At 41.3% G+C, this 19,740-nt stretch overlaps 1 protein-coding gene across 1 annotated transcript; it reads right to left on the bottom strand.

Annotated features, from left to right (window-relative positions):
* Positions 1–1,164: 1,164 nt before the first annotated feature.
* Positions 1,165–18,437, bottom strand: kcnj19a (potassium inwardly rectifying channel subfamily J member 19a). The gene is made up of 3 exons (XM_054607302.1): positions 17,772–18,437; positions 7,678–7,894; positions 1,165–1,823 (listed from the first exon to the last, which is right to left on the bottom strand). The coding sequence occupies exons 1-3, from the start codon at positions 18,435–18,437 to the stop codon at positions 1,165–1,167; spliced, it is 1,542 nt and encodes a 513-aa protein (XP_054463277.1).
* Positions 18,438–19,740: the final 1,303 nt, after the last annotated feature.

Here is a 19,740-nt window from a genome sequence, read left to right as displayed (position 1 = left end):
CACTATCGAGTGAGAAAAGTGTTGCTTACCAAGGGGACAAAATAAGGGCATTAACAACTGACTATTAACCCTGCATTGCATCGCTGGATTACTTTTTGACGTCTGGCAAAAACTGCTTCACTAAAAACTCTTTTTTTCGGTGTGACAGCAATGAAAACACAAAGAAGAGAAAGATCAACAGCATTTATTATCATCCTTATATAATTCATATTCAGATAAACTAAAATTGACTATTAAGTGTAGTGGTGCATACATGACTTTAGTGTATACATGCACAACTCTTGCAGAATGATCACGTTCGCCCACCCAGTCTCACTCCCAACTCGTCAAATACCTCTGCTTTGTCAGTGCCCCTTACCATTGGAGACTGATGCACAGAGGCCCCTTGTATACAACGCAACGGTCTTTTAACTCCAATGTAAACCCTCCTGTGGCATTAGTAGAAAGTCAGAGCATGTGATGTCGCTGAAGTCTGTGAGAGTCTTCTTAGGCTTAGAGTGGAGGGGTGATGGTGGACGGATCACACAGACAAAGGACTCTAGTCCAGGAGAGCAGTGATCATGTCACGTGCAAAACTAAAAGTTAACATTGACATTTTGTCACCAGTCGTTAGTCACTCCACAGTGACATGAGTAGCTAGACTGTCAAGTTAGCGTCAACTATGGCCTTTTCCTAAACCTAACAAAGTGGTTTTGTCGCCTCAACCTAACTTTCGGAAAAGACAGAAGTTTATTTTGAAAGGACACTATGCATGATACAGGCGTATATTGATACTCCGTCAGGATATGTTGAAAACAAGGTGGGAACCAAGTGCTTTGATCTCCGATGCCAAGGTACACTGACTGAGCGGCTGTATTTGACGAACTGGGGGTGAGAAAGTGAGTTCAAATTAAGCATGAAGTTTGTGTTTTCTTCTTGTTCCGCGTGAAACAAAACCTGCATGAATACCTCCGCTATGCAACACAAAAAATCACAGTAATTCCAATAAATTGTGTCTCAAGAAAAAAAACCGAATCAATTAATTGTCAGAAAAAACATTTGTTTTTATCCTATCAAAAGCCCCAAAAGTAAAGTGCACCTCTGGATCAGTTTCCATGCGCATGTCCTCCAGGTTGCTGTTATCAGAGGTCAGTGGGAGGCTGTTCCTGTGGGACTGTCCGGGTTTCAACGGTCAGCGTTCATCCTCCGTAGCTTTGCTGGCAGGTTGTCCTCCGGCCTCCCTCTGGATGAGAGCAGTGGGCTGTGCATGGGGACCGGAGCAGGGGCCAGTGTGGGCGTGGGCATTAAGCTGCGCTGGTACAGGTCTCCCGTAGACTGGGTCATGGGTTCGAAGCCCACCTTGAGCGACTTGAGTTGCAGTCGATTCTCCGCCTCGGGTTCTTGCGAAGAGCTGAGGCGTTGCAGCTTTAGAGGCAGGTCCCCCGTGCTGCAGGCCTTCTCCGAGTGCTGGGAGCTGAGCAGGAGCACCTTCCTCTGCAGGTCCTCCTTCCCGGACGAGCTCATCCTCTGCAGCTTGCTCGGCAGTCGACCCCCAGTCCCTCCCCTCCTTTCGTCTGATGTGTTGATGCAGCCCACGGAAAACACCCGGTCACGCCGGGCTCCGTGGCTATCAGTCAGTGTGGGAGTAGATAGAGGCGAGGGCAGTGAATTCTTCTCTTCGTACTCCTTCACGCTGTACGGTGGGGTCGGTACCTCGAACGTGCTGTGGAACTGAGAGTAGTCTACCCTGAAAAAGCCCTCCTCCAGGGACATCACTGGCAGGAAGCGATGGCCCCATAAAACCTCGTCCTCGGTATATGACGTCCGTGCCTGGCATGTCATTCCTACAAGAGAATGACAGGGTTACAATATTAAATGAATAAATGGGGTTTAGCAAAGCAATCATTGGCTGATAAGGAGGAATGTGAAAGGGCAGCATTCCCTCCCATTATCTTTTTTTCCCACTCTGCTCTTTTTTATTGCTTATTGAGTCTCAGCTTCATGCACCTTTCTGTGCAGTCTACCACTGAGGCCCATTTGGTCACATACTGGAGATTGAATACAGTCATTTACTGTATGGCTAATACCACTGACTTATATTACCTCTTTATGTCTCCTCATATTTTAAGCATATCACCTCTGAAACATCTGAAATATAATACATTTTTGATATAAAGCATATCTTTTGTACCAATTCAGAAAGTGATGTTTAGCTGACTTTAAATATTCCTTCTTGGAGGTCAAAGCAGTGCTGTTTGTTTCCATGCAATGCTGAGTGATTCCCGTTGTTGTAGGGTGTTGATTTGGATGAGAGGTGAGAGAGGCTTGTAATCAGTGACGCTTGAGTCCATCGTGATAATTACCAGTTTAAATGTGGTCAACATAATAAACAGTCCCCCAACACCATTCACTCATCAATACATCGATGTCAAGAGCCATGGGTTATGTCTGAACATGTATTTAGTGTGACTTGTGATGTTGATTGTGATTTGTGCTGGCCTGAATCTCTGTTCCCAGATCACCTTCGAAATCAATTATCTAACGATATAGTTTCTCTAGATGGCATTGCTCTAGCATCCAGCACTACCGTTAAGAACCTTGGAGTTATCTTTGATCAGGATCTGTCTTTTAACTCTTATATAAAACAGATCTCAAGGACAGCCTTTTTTCATTTACGTAACATTGCGAAAATCAGGCAAATCCTGTCTTAAAGCGATGCAGAAAAACTAGTTCATGCATTTGTTACCTCTAGACTAGATTACTGTAACTCCTTATTATCAGGCTGCTCTAATAGGTGTCTTAGATCTTTACAGTTGATCCAGAATGCTGCAGCACGTGTTCTAACAAAAACTAAGAAAAGAGATCATATTACTCCAGTATTAGCTTCTCTGCACTGGCTCCCTGTTAAATCAAGAATAGAATTTAAAATTATTTTACTTACCTACAAAGCTCTAACTGGCCAGGCACCGTCTTATCTTAAGGAACTTATAGTTCCATATTACCCAACTAGAAAGCTGCGCTCAATCAATGCAGGGTTACTTGTGGTTCCTAGAGTATATAAAAGTAGGATGGGAGCCAGAGCCTTCAGTTATCAGGCTCCTCTTCTGTGGAACCAGGTTCCAGTTTCAGTCCGGGGGCAGACACACTCACCACTTTTAAGAGCAGGCTTAAGACCTTCCTTTTTGATAGCGCTTATAGTTAGGGCTGGTTCAGGTTCGCCTTGGTCCAGCCCCTAGATATGCTGCTATATGCCTAGACACCCGGGGGACTACTTAGAATACACTGAGCTCCTCTCTCCTCTTCTCTCACTCCCTCTTTATGTATTAATCTCCTATTTATGCACATTACTGATTTTGCTTCTTCCCCGGAGTTCTTGTGCTTTCTCGCCTCGCAGGTTCCCAGGAATCGGGGTTATATTTGGACTGTCATCGTGCCACCTGCTGAGGCCCTGCTGACACCCACTACTACTACCACTATCATTATTAGTCACATTACTATTATTATTGCCTGTACTATTACGCTTATTGACTTGCTTCTACCCTGGAGTCTTTGTGCTTTCTCGCTTCGCAGGCTTCTATAAATCGTGGCTGTACCTGGACCGTGGTCGTGCATCCTGCTACGGCCCTGCTGACACCGACTGCTACCACCATTATTATTACTAGTCACATTACTATTACTATTACCTGTACCATTAAGCATTTTTAGCTTTACTTCCACCCTGAAGCCCTTTTTCCTTTCTCGCTCTGCAGGTTTCCATGAATCGTTGTGGTACCTGGACCATAGTCGTGCCTCCTGCTGTGAGCCGACTGACACCCACTGCTACTTCGATTATTATTATTAATCACATTACTATACCTATTTTCATAATTATAATTCTACTATAATAATTGCTGCTGTTATTATAAGTAGTCTTATTATATGAATCATTTATGTCATATACATTGAATGTGTTGTATCTCTGTTATGCTGTTCATTCTGTACACATGACATCTATTGCATTCTGTCCATCCTGGGAGAAGGATCCCTCCTCTGTCGTTCTCCCATAGGTTTCTTCCTTTTTTCTCCCTGTTAAAGGGGTTTTTTTAGGGGAGTTTTTCCTGTGCCGATGTGAGGGAAGGACAGAGGATGTCGCATGTGTACAGATTGTAAAGTCCTCTGAGGCAAATTTGTAATTTGTGATTCTCGGCTATATAAACTGAATTGAATTGTTCATCCCAAACACAATCATCTATTGACAAACTGATGTCATGCTCTTTTTGCAGTGGTTTATCAATCGGCAGTAATTCAAGAATTTTCTATTAACGTTAGTGCCTGTGTGTCTTCTGTATACAGGATTATAACAGTTTGCAAACATCTTGACACACTTTTATTCCATTTGAACTCTCGTCAGATAATTTTCTTGACATTTAGATGTTTGTTGGAGGTCGTTTGTGGTCAATAAGCACCTAGTCCATATTCTTTATGATCCAGTGGCTCTGCTTCCACCTGAGCCTTTGTGTTAAAGACTACAGTTTGCTTTAGAGTAGGAGTCTGAGCCCATCCCTCAGGGGGATGATATGTGTGCTGTTATGTCATAGCCTGATTCTATTCCAGGCTCACTAGTCATCTTCATCCACAGAAAAGGCAGTTGTTAAACAAGGTCATTTTTATTCTTAATTAGCCCAGATGCTTGGCTTTAATCACAAGGGCAAGTCCAGGATAGCTTTCCAGCTGTTTTCTCTTCTCATACTATCACAATGGCTGTATTTCAGCTGACGGTAGATACATTATACATACCGGTGCAGTGGAAGCTTGTAGGTTAAGAGCCTGACGGGCATGTCAGTTTTCTTTCATCATTCAGCATCATTATAGTAGTATTCATACAGCTGGTTAATGTTTACTGCATCTTGCATAAAACGAATGGCCCTCAGCACAACTATGCAAACACTTGGCAGACAGCGAGAAGGACGTCCCTGAAGAAGACTTTATGTAAAATTCCTGGCAGTAGCCTTCACTGGCACTGTTTACGGAGCACATTGTGATGCTTTGCGTTTTATGTGGTACTCTATTTGAATCTGGCCACTTTTACTTGTTATCTAAACACGCAGAGAAGTGTAAATCATTTGCATATTAGAGAAAGTGGAACCTACAGATTGTGTTGATATGCCAGAGCAATAAAGAGTCAAGGGCCTGACACCAAGCCATGTTGTATACCCTCTATTGAAAGGTTTACAAATGTTTGTTCCATGGTACACACCACCTGCTCTGATTTTAGAGGTCTCCTCTGTCCTTTTGGTACTCCCTAGAAACCGGGTTTAAATAATGTGCCAGTTTCAGGTTCAGGTAGGCTGCTGTTTTACTGCCATACGTCTCTGGTCTGTGAGGATATGAGCAGACTTACTATCACTCCTGATCAGTTGGTACGTAGTAATGATCACTGGAAAAAGAATGACATTGGTGACAAGACTGAGAACTGTGACATACAGATGGAAATGGCATTGATTGCTGATCTTCAGGCTCCAGTTGCTCGTTATTTGGTGAATCATGCTGCTACCAGTGTTGTTGTTCTCGCTCTGTTTGTGTCTGTTTGTTTGACTGCATGTTGAAATAGGTGTAACTATCCTCTTATCTTTTTTGGATTCTACTATGATTTGCAAGGGTCCACTTTGGATAATTTAGTACCTTCTGTTTTCTGATGAAGAACATTGAGAATGTTCACATGGACATGAGTACCCCATTCATGATTGGGTTTTTGAAGTATCCGGTTAATGGTGTTTAAGCATTTAAACACCATTAAGGAAAACCGGATAAGCCCATATCCCGTTTATGTGAAACATGAATATGCTATCTGAAGTATTTTGAAAAAAAAACTGTTGCATGTTTACACCTTATCTGTGTTATTAAGCGCCGCCAATACCTGCATAGGCACGGTTTCAAGTGACATGACAGAAACACACAGGGGCAGCGAATGCATCTAATTTCTGAAGCAACATAGAAACGGAGTTTCTGTAATGAAAGAGCCTGCTTATCTTCTAACCACTACTCCCCTGTCCTGTGCGGTGGAAGTTACAGTGACAGGCTGACACCAGTGGAGGACAGTGTTATAAGAGTAGTGTAGCTGCTTTCAGGAATAGCTCAGTGCCTAGCAAGTGTGGTCGTGAGGGAGACGATGGATATTCTGAAAGCAGAAAGCTGTTGGCGATCGGAGCAGAGAGGAAATTAGCAGTAAAGCTTTCAAGTGGTTGAAAATGTAGTGTAGGTCGGTTTGTTTTTGTAAACATCACGGGCCCCTTGCGCAAATACACTGCGGTAATCAGTAGCCGGGATACTAATATTCATGATGTATACAGGGATATAAATAACTTGATTTCTATGTGTTGCAGGTAAAAATCATATCCCAAATATGTCCATCAAAACACACTCATTGATAACAAGACATCCTGAATTGTCAGGACTGGTTTGATTAGATGATGGCTTGAAATAGTTTTTAGTTATTATTTATTTCTCGACAAAGAAATGTTTTAAATCAATAAAGTAATAATGTTTTGCCTAACTTTGACACAGTATTACCTGAGTCCCTGAGCATAAACACTGTAACCTTGGAGGTTATATGTTCTATTTTTATGTACTGAGGAGAAACAAAAACTCAAACGTCAATCTCTTTCTGTTCATTTTTGGGATGTGTACAAAACATAATCGGTACTGCCTCAAAGACTTGAACTAAAACTGACAAATATTAGAGGGACTGCATTATAATCTGTCTGGATGAAACGTTATTGGAATGAGTTAGGGAGACGAGTGGATACCTCTTAATGGGTTGGGGTTAATGGGATGTGTGTTAGTGTGAGGATGATGGGATATCGTGGCCATTGAAGGTGAGACTGCCGGGGCTTCCCGCCATTACTCGTCAGCTCTGAGTGCCACAGCGCTGCGACACTAAACTTGTGGCTGCACCCTGATTTAATGGTATTATCAACAGAGCACAGACCGTGTTGCCTGCATGACTCTACGTTTCCCTGCTGATCCATCTCCACTGCTCTAAGCCTATTCAGCTCGGTAGTTTCTTCTGCAGCAGCAGCAAAATGAGGGTTATGGGGGATGGATAGAAGCAAAGCTAAAAAGAAAAGAGGGAGATGGATTTATTTGTATTGGACTTGAGAGAAGAATCATTCTGTTACAAATGCAACAGAGAGAACAGTGTTGTCACTGAGAGTACTCCAGCATGGCTAACTGTGGTTTACATTGGAGGCTATATAACAATGTCTCACAGGCTCTGAATTATCTTTGCTCTCTGTTGTCATCTGAAAAATGGAGTGGAACTTCAACTAGAACCCAGGCCATTCATCAAAGTGACACACGCATCTATGACCACAGTCTTGTATTATGCATGGGGTGGCCATAAACTGATTCTGAAGTAATAAAATATCCCTCATAATTCTATCAGTGTGTCACTTTCATGTGTTGTTCTCACTTTTTTTTCAGCTCCCACGTTCTTCAAATATGTAAAACTGAGAATCAGGGAAATGAGATTAGGTTACGAGTATCTATTAGACAGGAGTGTTATGTGGTTTCATATTGATATAGGAATTTACATTTAGATTTAGAGGAGTGAAGAAATGTAGACATGAGAATGGGATGGAAGTGGATACCAAAAGCATAAAAGGAAATAGGTGAATGAAGTGATGGGAAAAGGAGTTTAATTCAGGAAGAATCCCTCACCAGTGGTCTCCACGATGCCCTCGAGGATTACAACAATCTCAAACTGTTCGTTCATGAGAGAGCGCTGAGATAAGTCGAAAAAGGGGCTCTTGGGATTGATTTCATGGCAAATGGTGAGAGGGGACACCAGGAAGAGCTGGTCTGCACCCGTCCCAAAACCAACATCCAGTTCACACTGGTCCAGAGGCAGGAACTCGCCTTCAGGTGTCTGACGAGACTGAAAGACAGTCAAGAGAGAGAGAGAGAGAGAGAGAGAGAGAGAGAGAGAGAGGAGTTGACAAAGACAGAGGGAAGAGCCAAGAAAATGGAATAAAGACAGAAGAGAGGATTAGATTCATATCATCGTAAAGGAGAATAAGAAAGATTCCTGTTCTTGCACCATTTGTCTTGTCTAATGAAAGAGGATACATAGTGCATTCAAAATGTTACCTAAGTTAAAGAATGCAAGTACTAGAAACAAAATGGATTAAAAATATCAAAACTAAAAGTACTTATTCTGTCTTGTGACTGATGTATTATTATACATGACATTATTAGATTGTTAATACTGATGCATCAATGTATAAGCAGCCCTTTACTGCTCGAGGCAGTTTTAGCTACTTTTAAACCCCCAACCAAAGTTTAATCTGAGATAAGATACATCAGAGGGATTTTAAGATGATTTATTAAAGAGAAAATAAGACTATAAACAAAGTTCTGATGCACAAGCCCGTTGGTCATTTATCTGACTTTTCCCTGGGCTTTGCTTTCTTGTGAAATATTGGAACATTTCACCTCTTTGGCCTCAAACTCACTATAATAAAACCATGTGAGCTGTTAGATAGATGGTGGGACCGATAACAACTCATAGACATCTGAAATATGACTTTTTTGTAAGCTGTCAGTGCATTGGATTTTATATGCAATGTTATTTAAAGTATAATGTAGCAGAAAAAAGGAACTACAGTTAAAACACCTAAACATTCAGTCTAAAGAAGGAAAGGTGATGAAAGATGGTTTCAGAGCTTCACTCTGATTTCCAAACAAACTTGCAGGTGAAAGTATGAGACAGCCGTGTTTGTGCATTACTTGCCCACAGACGGTTTACTGATGCGGAATAATTTAATTGCCCAGATGACGTTGGAGCTCACCACCAAAGTCCTGGATGTATTTTCTCCTGTCCTGTTGTAGTCTCTCTAATCATTCTGTTCACCTTTTCTCTCCTTGTTTGCTTCCCTCACTTAGCAGTCTCTGTGTTACCCTTTCCTGCACACTCCCTTCAATTTTTGGCCATTTTCTTCCATCCTGCTGTCAGAAAAGAGGCTTGCCGCTTTCTTTGTATATTAATCTTGTGAAATAATTCAATCAAATACTTTCTGTGTCCTTTAAGAAAAAACGATCTGACCTTTAAAGGTTAAGATTATCTTTGCAAATTGCCATAATTGAGATAATAAGGAGATGAGACACTTTCTCACATTCTGTGTTTTTAATGTGCGGTATCTTCCTTTTTTGCTTAAAATAGCATTACAACAATTTTGCATACTTGGGAAACTTTCTTTGTAAGTCATCATTAATTTTAATGTTGACTTACAAACAAAAAATCAGTGTCAAGTTGATGTACTCATAAAGGATTGAAAGGCAATTGCTAATTTTTCTACTTCTCTTTTTCTACATTGTTTAACTGCCAACCAATAATTGGGTAACAGCCACCTGCCACCCACACACACACATGCTATTCCTCTACCACACACAGCTTCATAGTGATCTCCTACACACACACACACACACACACACACACACACACACACACACACACACACACACACACACACACACACACACACACACACACACAGTCCCACCCCTTATCTGCAACCCTTTCAGCCATTTCTGGGTCTTTTGTTCTCGTTAATCCTAAAGTAATCGACACATTATTTCCTGAAAGGCAATCTCCTCTTTCAGCCTTAATCACTGAGTCAGTGTCAAATAGATCTGTTTGTTCAGGCCCAAAATATGATGATAATAAAAGAAAAGTGAAAAATGTTTGACTTCAGCACACTGTTACTTCTATCAGTTAGGTCTGCGTTATATAACTGTACCTCTGCTGCCCCCCATAGTTACATTTGCTACCACAGATTTGATCAGATGTAGCTAGCTAGCTAATTAAGTTGAGTTGGTCAGAAACCCTGTCTTCAGCTGAATTTTTTACATTTTTAGCTGAGTCATTGTGTTATAAGAACCTTAAGGGTCCTAAATATGCTCATGGAGGCTACATCAGTACTGTAGCCTGAGGCTAAAGCAAACAGCTAACAGGCAAATAATCTGCATCCTCACCAGTTGATGCAAAACCTGATGATTCACACTTCATTCACAGTTAGCTTCTCAGAGAGATAAACTGTAGGGCAATGTCACTGGGAGGTCAGGAAATGCTAATTTGCAGTGTTTGTTAAATTACAGTGACCACACTGTTTCCCGTTTTGTGAGGGATTGTACCGGTCCCAAGGTGGTTCTCCTGAGATCCCCCCAAAAAATCTGTAAAAAAATTAAATATCACTAGAATGAAATTATTTCTCCTGAAAATATTAATAATAATATATTTGTTTTCAATGCTTACATAGACGTTTATCATGTTCTGCCCCCCTCTGAATTGAACACAGATTTGCCTCCAGGCTTGTGTGTGTCAATCAATCAATGCGTCATCGTCAGGGCTGTTGCTATGTCGCTTGCATCTCTTTCTGACAGAAACCTTAGCTTAGCTGTCATGCCAAAAAGAAAGTCTTCCTTTTCTAAAGAGCTTCAGGGGGCTTACTCCCTCCTTCTTAAAGTAGGCCAACCAGCAACAAAAATGCTGCGTTCTGCACATAGACTGTATAAAATATTGAGGTAATCTTCAAGATTTCACCAATAGTTTCTGAGAAGCATTTGTGAAGCTGAAAGTGATGGCTCTGGCTGTCGCCATCTTGGCAGTGACAACACAGCCTAACTCCAGGCTGATCCAAAAATGGGCAAAAAGTTGGATCGTCGGTGGAGCTGAAAAAAAAATGAAAAATTTAGGCCAAAGATAAGAGCTGAAATAGTTGGAACAGGAGCCAAAATTTGACATTAATAAGTTTAAAACAACCTTAAGAACTGCTTTGAACCAATGCCAGAATACTTATGCTCCAATTTCATGAAATTGTAATGATAGCAATGATGCCAGTCAAAGCCTAACTTTATCCTGACCTCCCAGTGACATTACCCTATAGTTTATCCCTCCGAGAAGCTTACTGTGAATGAAGTGAATGAAGTGTGAGTAATCAGGCTTCGCATCGCCAGAAAACATTCTATTTCCATCTCCTGTGAATATCAATGAGCTGCTCTTCTGGATTTATGTTGGGGAACCACTTTCATGGCATTGTTCAGGTGCTTACAGGCCTCTGAATGATGTTTGAGTGGATGTGGGTTAACCATTGCTGGCTAAGGGAATTCTGTATTTCACTTTCTGTCATTGCCACTGAAGATTAAAATGATGGATGACTGTATGCAAACATTGACAGGCAAAGCGCCTTACACAGACCCGTTAGCACTCTCCTACGCTTCTTCTGCACACAGATCCGGAGATAGCTGAGCTTGTCTACTGTTGTTTTTTTTCATGTAAATTCCACTCTTCAGCACTCTCCCCGAGCTCTGACGTATCACAACAGGGACTTTATTTTTTTAATTCAATTTTCAATGTTTTGGTGCAAATTGTGCAGCAGAAACACGAGACGTGCACACAAACACATCTACGCATCACGTCTGACTGCTCACCAACCCAGTCAACCTGTCAGCTGCTCATTATCATTAGAAAGGCATCATGGTTTTGTTTCATGCTCACAAAAGGAGCCTTTCACTGTTGGGCGAATGATGCTTATTGATGAAGACAGGTGATAAATAAAATTGATTAGCCCTAAAGTGGCCTGATCTTCCTTCCTACCCAACTCCACTCCATGCTCTGCCGAGCCATCATCAATCAGTAGCCTGAGAGGGGGTTGGAGGAGCTTTTAGGCAATCAGGTCGACTGACAAACCAGTCGTATCACACAGGCTTCCCTTCTACCAGATACCATCTGCCTACTAAGTACATTGAGAAAGGTTGGGCCATCTAACATTTCACACAATTCAGCCAAGAATGAGATAGATGAATTGGTCAAATCAAGAGTCAAATTGATAGGACAATCCAACATGAAAACTCCTGTTCTTATAAACAGGAAAACAAGTCAACAAGTACTGTACATGTGTCAAAGATAACACTCAGGCTGCATTTATGTAGGTGTACAATAAACTGAACATTATAACCTTCATGAAAGTAGGATTTACTGCAGGACTGTTGCATTGGTTTACAGTTTTGGTTGAAACTGTTTTAGAGATTTGTTGATTCAATTATATGATCATATTAGAGGCTGAAGTTTGTGTACTGTTTAATAGAGTGCTGCAGGAATGAATCCTGAAACCCCGAAATGACTCTTTTGGGGTTCCTTAGTCTGGAAGTCAAATAATGTGCTTTGGTTAGATGCCTGTAATAAGGTATGTGGTAAGCAGAGGCTTAAATGACTTTACCATTTTGTTCGACACAATAAAAAACAACAGTAAATATGCCACTCTTGTATTTTTAGGCTTTTACGTGTCTTAAAAAAGGCAGTAGCTAAAAAGTAGCTAAATTTGACAACAAAACTTGTTGACTGGTCCGCCTTTACAGCCTTGTTTTGTATACTTGCTCATGTGTTCGTGGTGTAGTTGGTTTACAACCTAATGGTATCTTTTTACTTCGGCCAATTGCGTTCACATTTTCTTGCTGAACAAAACCTGTAAGTATCATAAACGTTTGTATAAAGTTTTTTCTGCACAAATCCAATGGAAAATTTTTTTTTGTTGAAGGATCCAGGGCGATGCAAACTCACAGGGTTGGCCTACAAAAATACCTCATCCTGCAACACTCTACTGTGTTGTATTTGACTGACGGGTGTTATTATTTTGTCCATTCCATTTATATTAATGAGGGTAGGCTAAATGACTGAAACTGTCTAATGCAATGCAGTTCAATAGCACCATAAAACTACAGCCTCAAAAATAATCATAAAGAGTAACACATTTTGATCAAAAACTGAACATTATAACTTCCATGAAGGTAGGATTTGGTTTGTTTGCATCTTTTGGTCAAAAAAACAATAAAGTAAATTGTGCATCACAGTCAACATCAAAGACACAGCCTGGTTGCTCTGTCATAGCCTCTGTTGTGTCCTCTCTTTTGATCCACACGCATGATCGCCTACACTGTGTTTTTATACAGACAATTTTTTTTCTTTTTTCTGTTGTCAGACATCAGAGCAAGCAGTATGCAGGAATTTGATTGCGGCTCAAAAAAGCAACCTGTTAACCAGGCGAGCAGAAATTCCTGTGCTGCTACAATTCACCAGTTTATGACATAATGAGCTGGAACGCAGCTTAATTAAAACAACTTTGTGATTGGCTGTACTGACATTTACAATGGGTGATCACACGGAAACTCTGAGGTGAAAGAAAGTTGCCCTCTTCGTTTTACTGCCTACACAGCTCCAAACCAGGCTGGGCATGCAGACCATTTCCCACTAATCATCAAATTACGTCCCATGGAAGACCTAGGTGTGCACAGCCATCCACCTGAGGGATGGGAAAGTGAGATTTCATGCTTATGAGGACATCATCTGAGAGATGCTTGGTATGTGAGTACCGAGGTTGATTACCAATTCCCCCAAAAATTCTCCAACAATTTATTTTGTATGTATATGGAGCTTCATACTTCTGAGACATTATACCTGGCCACAACAAAAAATAACTGTAAAACCAAGCCTCTCTGAAAACTTAAACTAAGATGAAATTGAAAGCTCAAGACTAAAATAAAATAACCACTAATTTTTAACTCAAAACTATTATAACCTTGCTTAGAACTGGATATGTCTGTTGTTGTTCATTATACTTTCACACAATAACACAGATAGCTGTAGGCAAATCCATGAAAAAGTGTCTGCTTTCAGGTTTTAAGTGTGCAACAATGAGCTGTTCATGCACATAATTGAGTCTTCTGCTGAATCTCTTCTTCTCTTAGAACTGCTGGGAAATGTCTACATCATGGACCATCCAAATTTGGATTGACCAATTACTGTTCACATTCCCAACTCAAGTAAGAGCTCACTAAGCTGACAGGGACGGTCCATTAAAAGTTTAAGAAAGACCGGCTTTTCAATATTAACATTGGTTTTGGATGACAACATTTTCAACAATCATTACCAATATTATGTCACTTATTTGTTTCTGCAATATGAACACATGACAGTTATTTTAAGGTTAAGGTAAGGCTGAAGTTTACAATGTGCAACACTAATTGTTGTTCATAATTAGGTGGCTGTAGAGGCTTTTGCTGCACCAAAATACAACATTAGACAGGTTAGTTATCAGGACGGTCAAACCAAGTCAAAACTGGTATTAGATGTTGTTTGTAGATACAATGGTTTGCTTCCTTCCACAAAGAGTGTAATTATCCTCAATGTGACTCTTAGTGACTTTAGCGGCTGTTGTGGCAGAAATGGTGTCACAATGTTCTTGGCCAAAAACGTGTTTTCTTGTGAATGTACTGCCTCTGATTTCTCCTTGGGTATTGAAAATACTGTAACAAGGCTCATACATTATTATAGTCAGGAGCCTGAAGATGTAGTGTTCATCCAAAAAATAATAATACATTATTTCTGTGTTCAGTCTAATGGCCCAGACAGAACAAATATTACACAGTCCACCTCACACGTGCCTGCTTTTTAATGCCTTGGTGAGAAAACTTAAGAAGATTTTTTCTGTATATGCGTGTGCTTTGTGAACATGCACCCGACTACAGAAAAACATCCTATTCAACTGTGTGGACTTATTGAAGTATAGATTTATTGAAGTATAGCATACAAATGAGAGCGGAATGTGAGCAGTCCAGAGTCTTAAGGTTTTCTGGCTCTGGGGTGCCCTAATCAATGACTGCAATGGTTCAAGGCCTTTCTCTAGCCCTCCAAAACCTGATGGTATAATTGGGTCTCTATTCTTATTAGATAAGAAATGGAAATCAATTCCAATTTTAGTGACTAGTGTATATAGCCCATCCCGCAATCCTCTGAGGAGATATACAGCCGAGAGGATTTCTCTCCCTTGTAAGTCTCTGAAATAGAAGGCACCACTCACACAATGAAAATATGAAGAAGAAAAAAAAAACTGCTGGTAAATCTTTTTATGTTTCCCTTCTCTTATTGTGAGCCTCTCCCCAACTCTTTCACCACTTTCCATCACTTTCAATCAATTCCTTTGCTCTCCCCACCCTCCCGCTAATACCAGAGTCAGATTCTCAGCGAGGATGTTCCACCAGGACGCCCTCTGAGGCTGTCATGGATGCCCCGCAAAGCTGCATTTCAACTGCTTATAGTGAGACTCTGTATGACAGCTTCCATTGGTCTGTCTCTTCCTTCTCTCTGCTGTCTGCTGTCACTGAGTAATCATCCACGACAGTTCAGCAGAGTTGAAAACTTAGGCTGGACAAAATGAGACTTCCTGCTTCATTTGAGGGTTGTATTGTGCATCTACAGTTGTAGTTTTGTCACCTTGTCTAAGGTGTGCCAGTTAGTCAACATGTGGCTACAGGTTTCCAGGATATAACTGAGTGTTTGGGCTGCTAGGCACTCCCTGTAAGTTGCCTGGAATCGCTACCATTGTCTGACAAAGATTATATTGATGACATTCTTCTTGGTGCAGATATGGAGAGCAGGTCTCTTTTTTTCTGTTACGATTAACTTTGGCAACTAGAAGCTGTCTCCTGTTTCTCCACTGCAGGTCAGCTGACCCAAGAACAGAGCTTTGTGAGCAGTGTGGCCCTAGCTAATAGGCAAAAAACTGAAAAAAAGGAAACTCTGTACCTGGTTGTGGGCAGATTGAAATACATCCAGTTCTAACCAAAGGTCAATGGGGCATTGCATTTAGGAGGTGAAAGACTGGTACTCTTATCTTACACTGCAATGCACTAAAAACATTCTGTGGCAACATCCCCAATTACATGAATGGCGTCATGACAATGGGTGCCTCCACACAAGGAATAGTAAGAGTATGAATAGTCTTCTTCTATATAGTTCAGTTTTGGGTGCATCAGGTTAGATTCTATGTCAGAGAGCTGTTCATTCACTATGGTTTAGATGCAGCTTGATGTACAACTCTTCCCCAAAAAACCTTTTCCCAATCTCTTTCACACACAAACACACACAGTTTCCATACAAGTTAAAATGCTTCCTCTGCCATTAATGCCTGAGTACTTTATATGATGAGGTTTGACTTGAAGAGGGTTGCAGTTCAATAGCACCACCAACATTTCTTCACAGGAAGTGCACTGAAAGCATTTAGTCTAAAATACTAAAGTTTATTTTTATATTTCAGGGTTTTCGTGTGATGTGTAATACCTAAACAATGCCTTTTTGTTCATGCACAATGACTCATTTACTTTTTTTGTGTTATGTACTCTGGCAGAGCTGCTGCAAAAATTCTGTCTCGGTAAGAGAGTCTTTGAAGCGAAAGAATAAGGTTAAAGCCCTGAAGCAAATCTGAAAAAACCCCACCAAGGAGCACACAGTGGATGCTGTATTTATTGTATTTCACAGAGAGAGGGATTGTAAAAATAAATTGAGGTTATCAGAGAGGTCTTGGAATTTATACTGATTGTATTTCTTGCAGTCCAGAAGGAAAGGTAAAGGAGAGATGCTCGACAGTATAAAAACAAATCCCTCAGCCTCAGTGATGCATTCCTTTTTTAAGTAACACAAATCCTGATTTCTCCTTCTTCTGGTGCCATTGATTTAAAATATATATATATCATATCCTTATACCATGAGATTCAGTGTGCTGATAAAATATGATTCCCAATATCATAGGTGTTTTGCACAGATGGAGACAGTCTGATTGACATGCTGAAAGCTTCCGTCTCACAGGAGAGATGAGCGAAGTGGATGTAGACATGTGTGATTGTACTTTATGCCTATGGGGCTGTTCACTCCCTCCATGCTTGTAACTGTGGAATAGCTCGGTCCTTCCTGCCTGCATGCATCATTAAGCTGACCAACGCTGTGCTCGATGTGGCTTTGGAGAGGAGAACGCAGACATAAACAAGCTCCAAGCACCCCACTGATGCTGTTTTTCTTCTTTATGGCCCATTTTGCTCATTGAACATGGATGTGGCTGAGAGGAGCTCTATTACGATAATTAAAAGAGGAGTCAGTCGACCTTGCTGCTGGCTGTGGTCATTTTCGACGTTGTTGCTTGTTTTCAGAGTGTGAGGTTTTTTTAAGCTGTAATACCTTAAAATCTTCATTAGTGGGTAACCAACGTAGTAGCACAGTTAGTACGGCGGATTCACACCCACAACGATGTGACTAAAACAGCTGAGTTTATTGTCCTTTTTTGTTGTTTCACTTTATATGCCAGGCAACAGAAATATAAAAAATCCCCCCCTCAAGACAAGAAAGAAGATAATGCATTTCTTTATGGGAGCCATAAATACTCTTTATGCCTGCATGCTCTCTCCCAGGAGTGCTGTTTTACTGACTCCAGTGATCTGTAGTAGAGTGTGATGCTCCCTCTCACTACTGATTCACAAAGCATAACTTTCTTCCCCGGGGGGGCCATCTCACTGCTACATCCACTTACTGATACACACATATCTTTCCAGGTGTCACCACTGATGCTGGACACAGTGTCGACCATCTACACTGCAGCACTTTGATGTCTTTTATCAGAGTTGCACCAGTCAGCCTCACCACCCTGCAGCTGGAGAGGAATGGAAATGCTACCTTAAGTTTAACACGGTTTAAAAAGTGTAGTGTTTTAAAAAAAAAAAATGTAGCTTTATTTATTTACTTTTCCTGAACTTCATCTACTGAGGTCTTTTAAAAGTGCTGATTGATGCTATCGATTCATTATGCGTGTCCATGTTCATGTTACTCTGTGTAGTTATATTATTTATTTGCTGTGTTGGTTAGAGAAGGTGTGATCTACTTAGTTTTTCAGGGAGTTCTTATCATCAGAGAGTCTCGGGGTATTAGAGCTTACCTTTATGAGTTTGCACCTGATCTGAGCGGACACCATGTGGCTGTTCCGCAGGTTGCCCACACGGAACATGAGGCACAGTTTGCCATCTCGCTGAGAAATCACGGCGTCCTGACTGAACATGAGCGTCTCTGCGCGTTTCTTAGGTTGGGACATCTTTATGAACATGCAGCCGATGAGAAAAGCGTCCACGATGGAGCCCAGCAGCGACTGGAACAAGAAGAGGATGATGCCCTCCGGACACTTCTCTGTAATGTACCGGTAGCCGTAACCGATCGTGGCCTCGGTCTCGATGAAAAAAAGAAAAGCTGAGGGGAAGTTGTAAACATTGGCCACGCAGGGGGTGTAGGACGCGTCGTGGCCGTGATTCAGGTCTCCTCTGATGTAAGCGATGATCCACCACATAGATGCCATGACCAACCAAGCAATCGTGTATGTTAGGAGGAAGATGAGCATGTTCCATCGCCACTTTAGGTCTACCAAAGTGGTGAAGAGGTCAGAGAGGTACCTGCTGGTCTCTCCACCGAGGTTTCCATGCTGCACATTGCAGCGACCGTTCTTGTCCACGAAGCGCTGGCGTTTCTTCTTAACCGGAGCAGAAAAAGTGGTGGCCCGATTTGTGTTTACCACCTGGTAGTCTTCGCCAAATTTTCTACGAAGTGCCGCCATTTGAGCTCCCCTGAAGTAAATGGAAAAGTACTTGCTGTTTTAATCCATGGTGGTTGTTATTGGAGCCTCCAAAACACTGTTTCTGCAGTGCGTAAAATGTGCCATGGCCACTTTAGTGCGCGTAAATCCTAGGAATAAAAGAAAGATCAAGCCTATGTCCGTGCTTTTAAAGCTCTGGTATTATCCCTTTTGTTATATCAAAAACATCCAATATTCTTCCAGTTATTTGACATCACATCAGCAGACCGCTGGCTGTAGCTGTGCGCTCTGCTCAGCCTCCACTCACTGTGACTGGCGTGATGCTCACCAGCGGAGCGAAATATGAGGAGCTGTCTACCATTCACAGCTCCTGGTGGGCTGTGGAGGATGGAGAGGTGACTGTGTGTGTGTGTGTGTGTGTGTGTGTGTGTGTGTGAGGGAGAGATGTGAGGAGAGGGAGGGAAGGGGGAAGGGACAGAGGAGGGGAGTTACGTTTGTGTGTAAAGAGAGAGAGAGAGAGAGAGAGAGAGAGGAAGAGGTGGACAATTTGACTCTACTGTGTAGTTCATGTGGTCAATTAAACCAGCGTAAGACTTAATTGTAATATTCATTCATTAGAAGATTAATGTATTCATTCATTCATTGCTCATAAGTGCTTACATTGCATTCTCATTGAAGCTGATCATCTGTATGATTAACAGTATGGAGGGACACAGAGCCTGAGTGATGAAATCAGAGGATCTGTGCTTTCAAGTTAAACTGTGCCATCTACTGGAAGGACGATCTATGTGCATATTTATTCTAATTCAGGCAAGCACAGGGGTTACACTGGGGGCATTGACTAACTGATTAGGCCACAGTAATTATTTGTGCTTCTATTATCCTTTGGTGTAGTAGCAAAATAAATGAAGGTAACAATGTTGAGTAAAACTACAATAACAGAAAAAGTATACAGTACTTTTTCAGGCTTGGCCTATTTTAAGTCTTACACTAAATCTGTGCTTCTCCTCTTTCCTGTGACGACTTCTTATTGATCTAGACATTGGATTGGACCAGAGAGGAGGATTTCCTGGACAAGTATTCTCCCAAAGGACATTCCCAAAAAGGATGCTATGTCCTTGGCTCTCTTTGTCCTTGTTTTAGTCAGACACAAATATCTGCATTGCTTGTAAGTACTACTATAATTAACTAAGGCATGATTACAGTTTCAATCACAGAGGTGTGATGAAGAAGCCCTTCATAGATCTAATCAACTGACCTTTCTCTCAAGTGTCTCTCAAGTATTCCGGACACCAATCGCATTATTTATTGATGAAGTGCTCTT

The sequence above is a fragment of the Anoplopoma fimbria genome, chromosome 11 (genome assembly GCF_027596085.1).
Source record: "Anoplopoma fimbria isolate UVic2021 breed Golden Eagle Sablefish chromosome 11, Afim_UVic_2022, whole genome shotgun sequence".
Taxonomy (NCBI): Eukaryota; Metazoa; Chordata; class Actinopteri; order Perciformes; family Anoplopomatidae; genus Anoplopoma; species Anoplopoma fimbria.
This window is presented reverse-complemented; position numbering and strand designations above follow the sequence as displayed.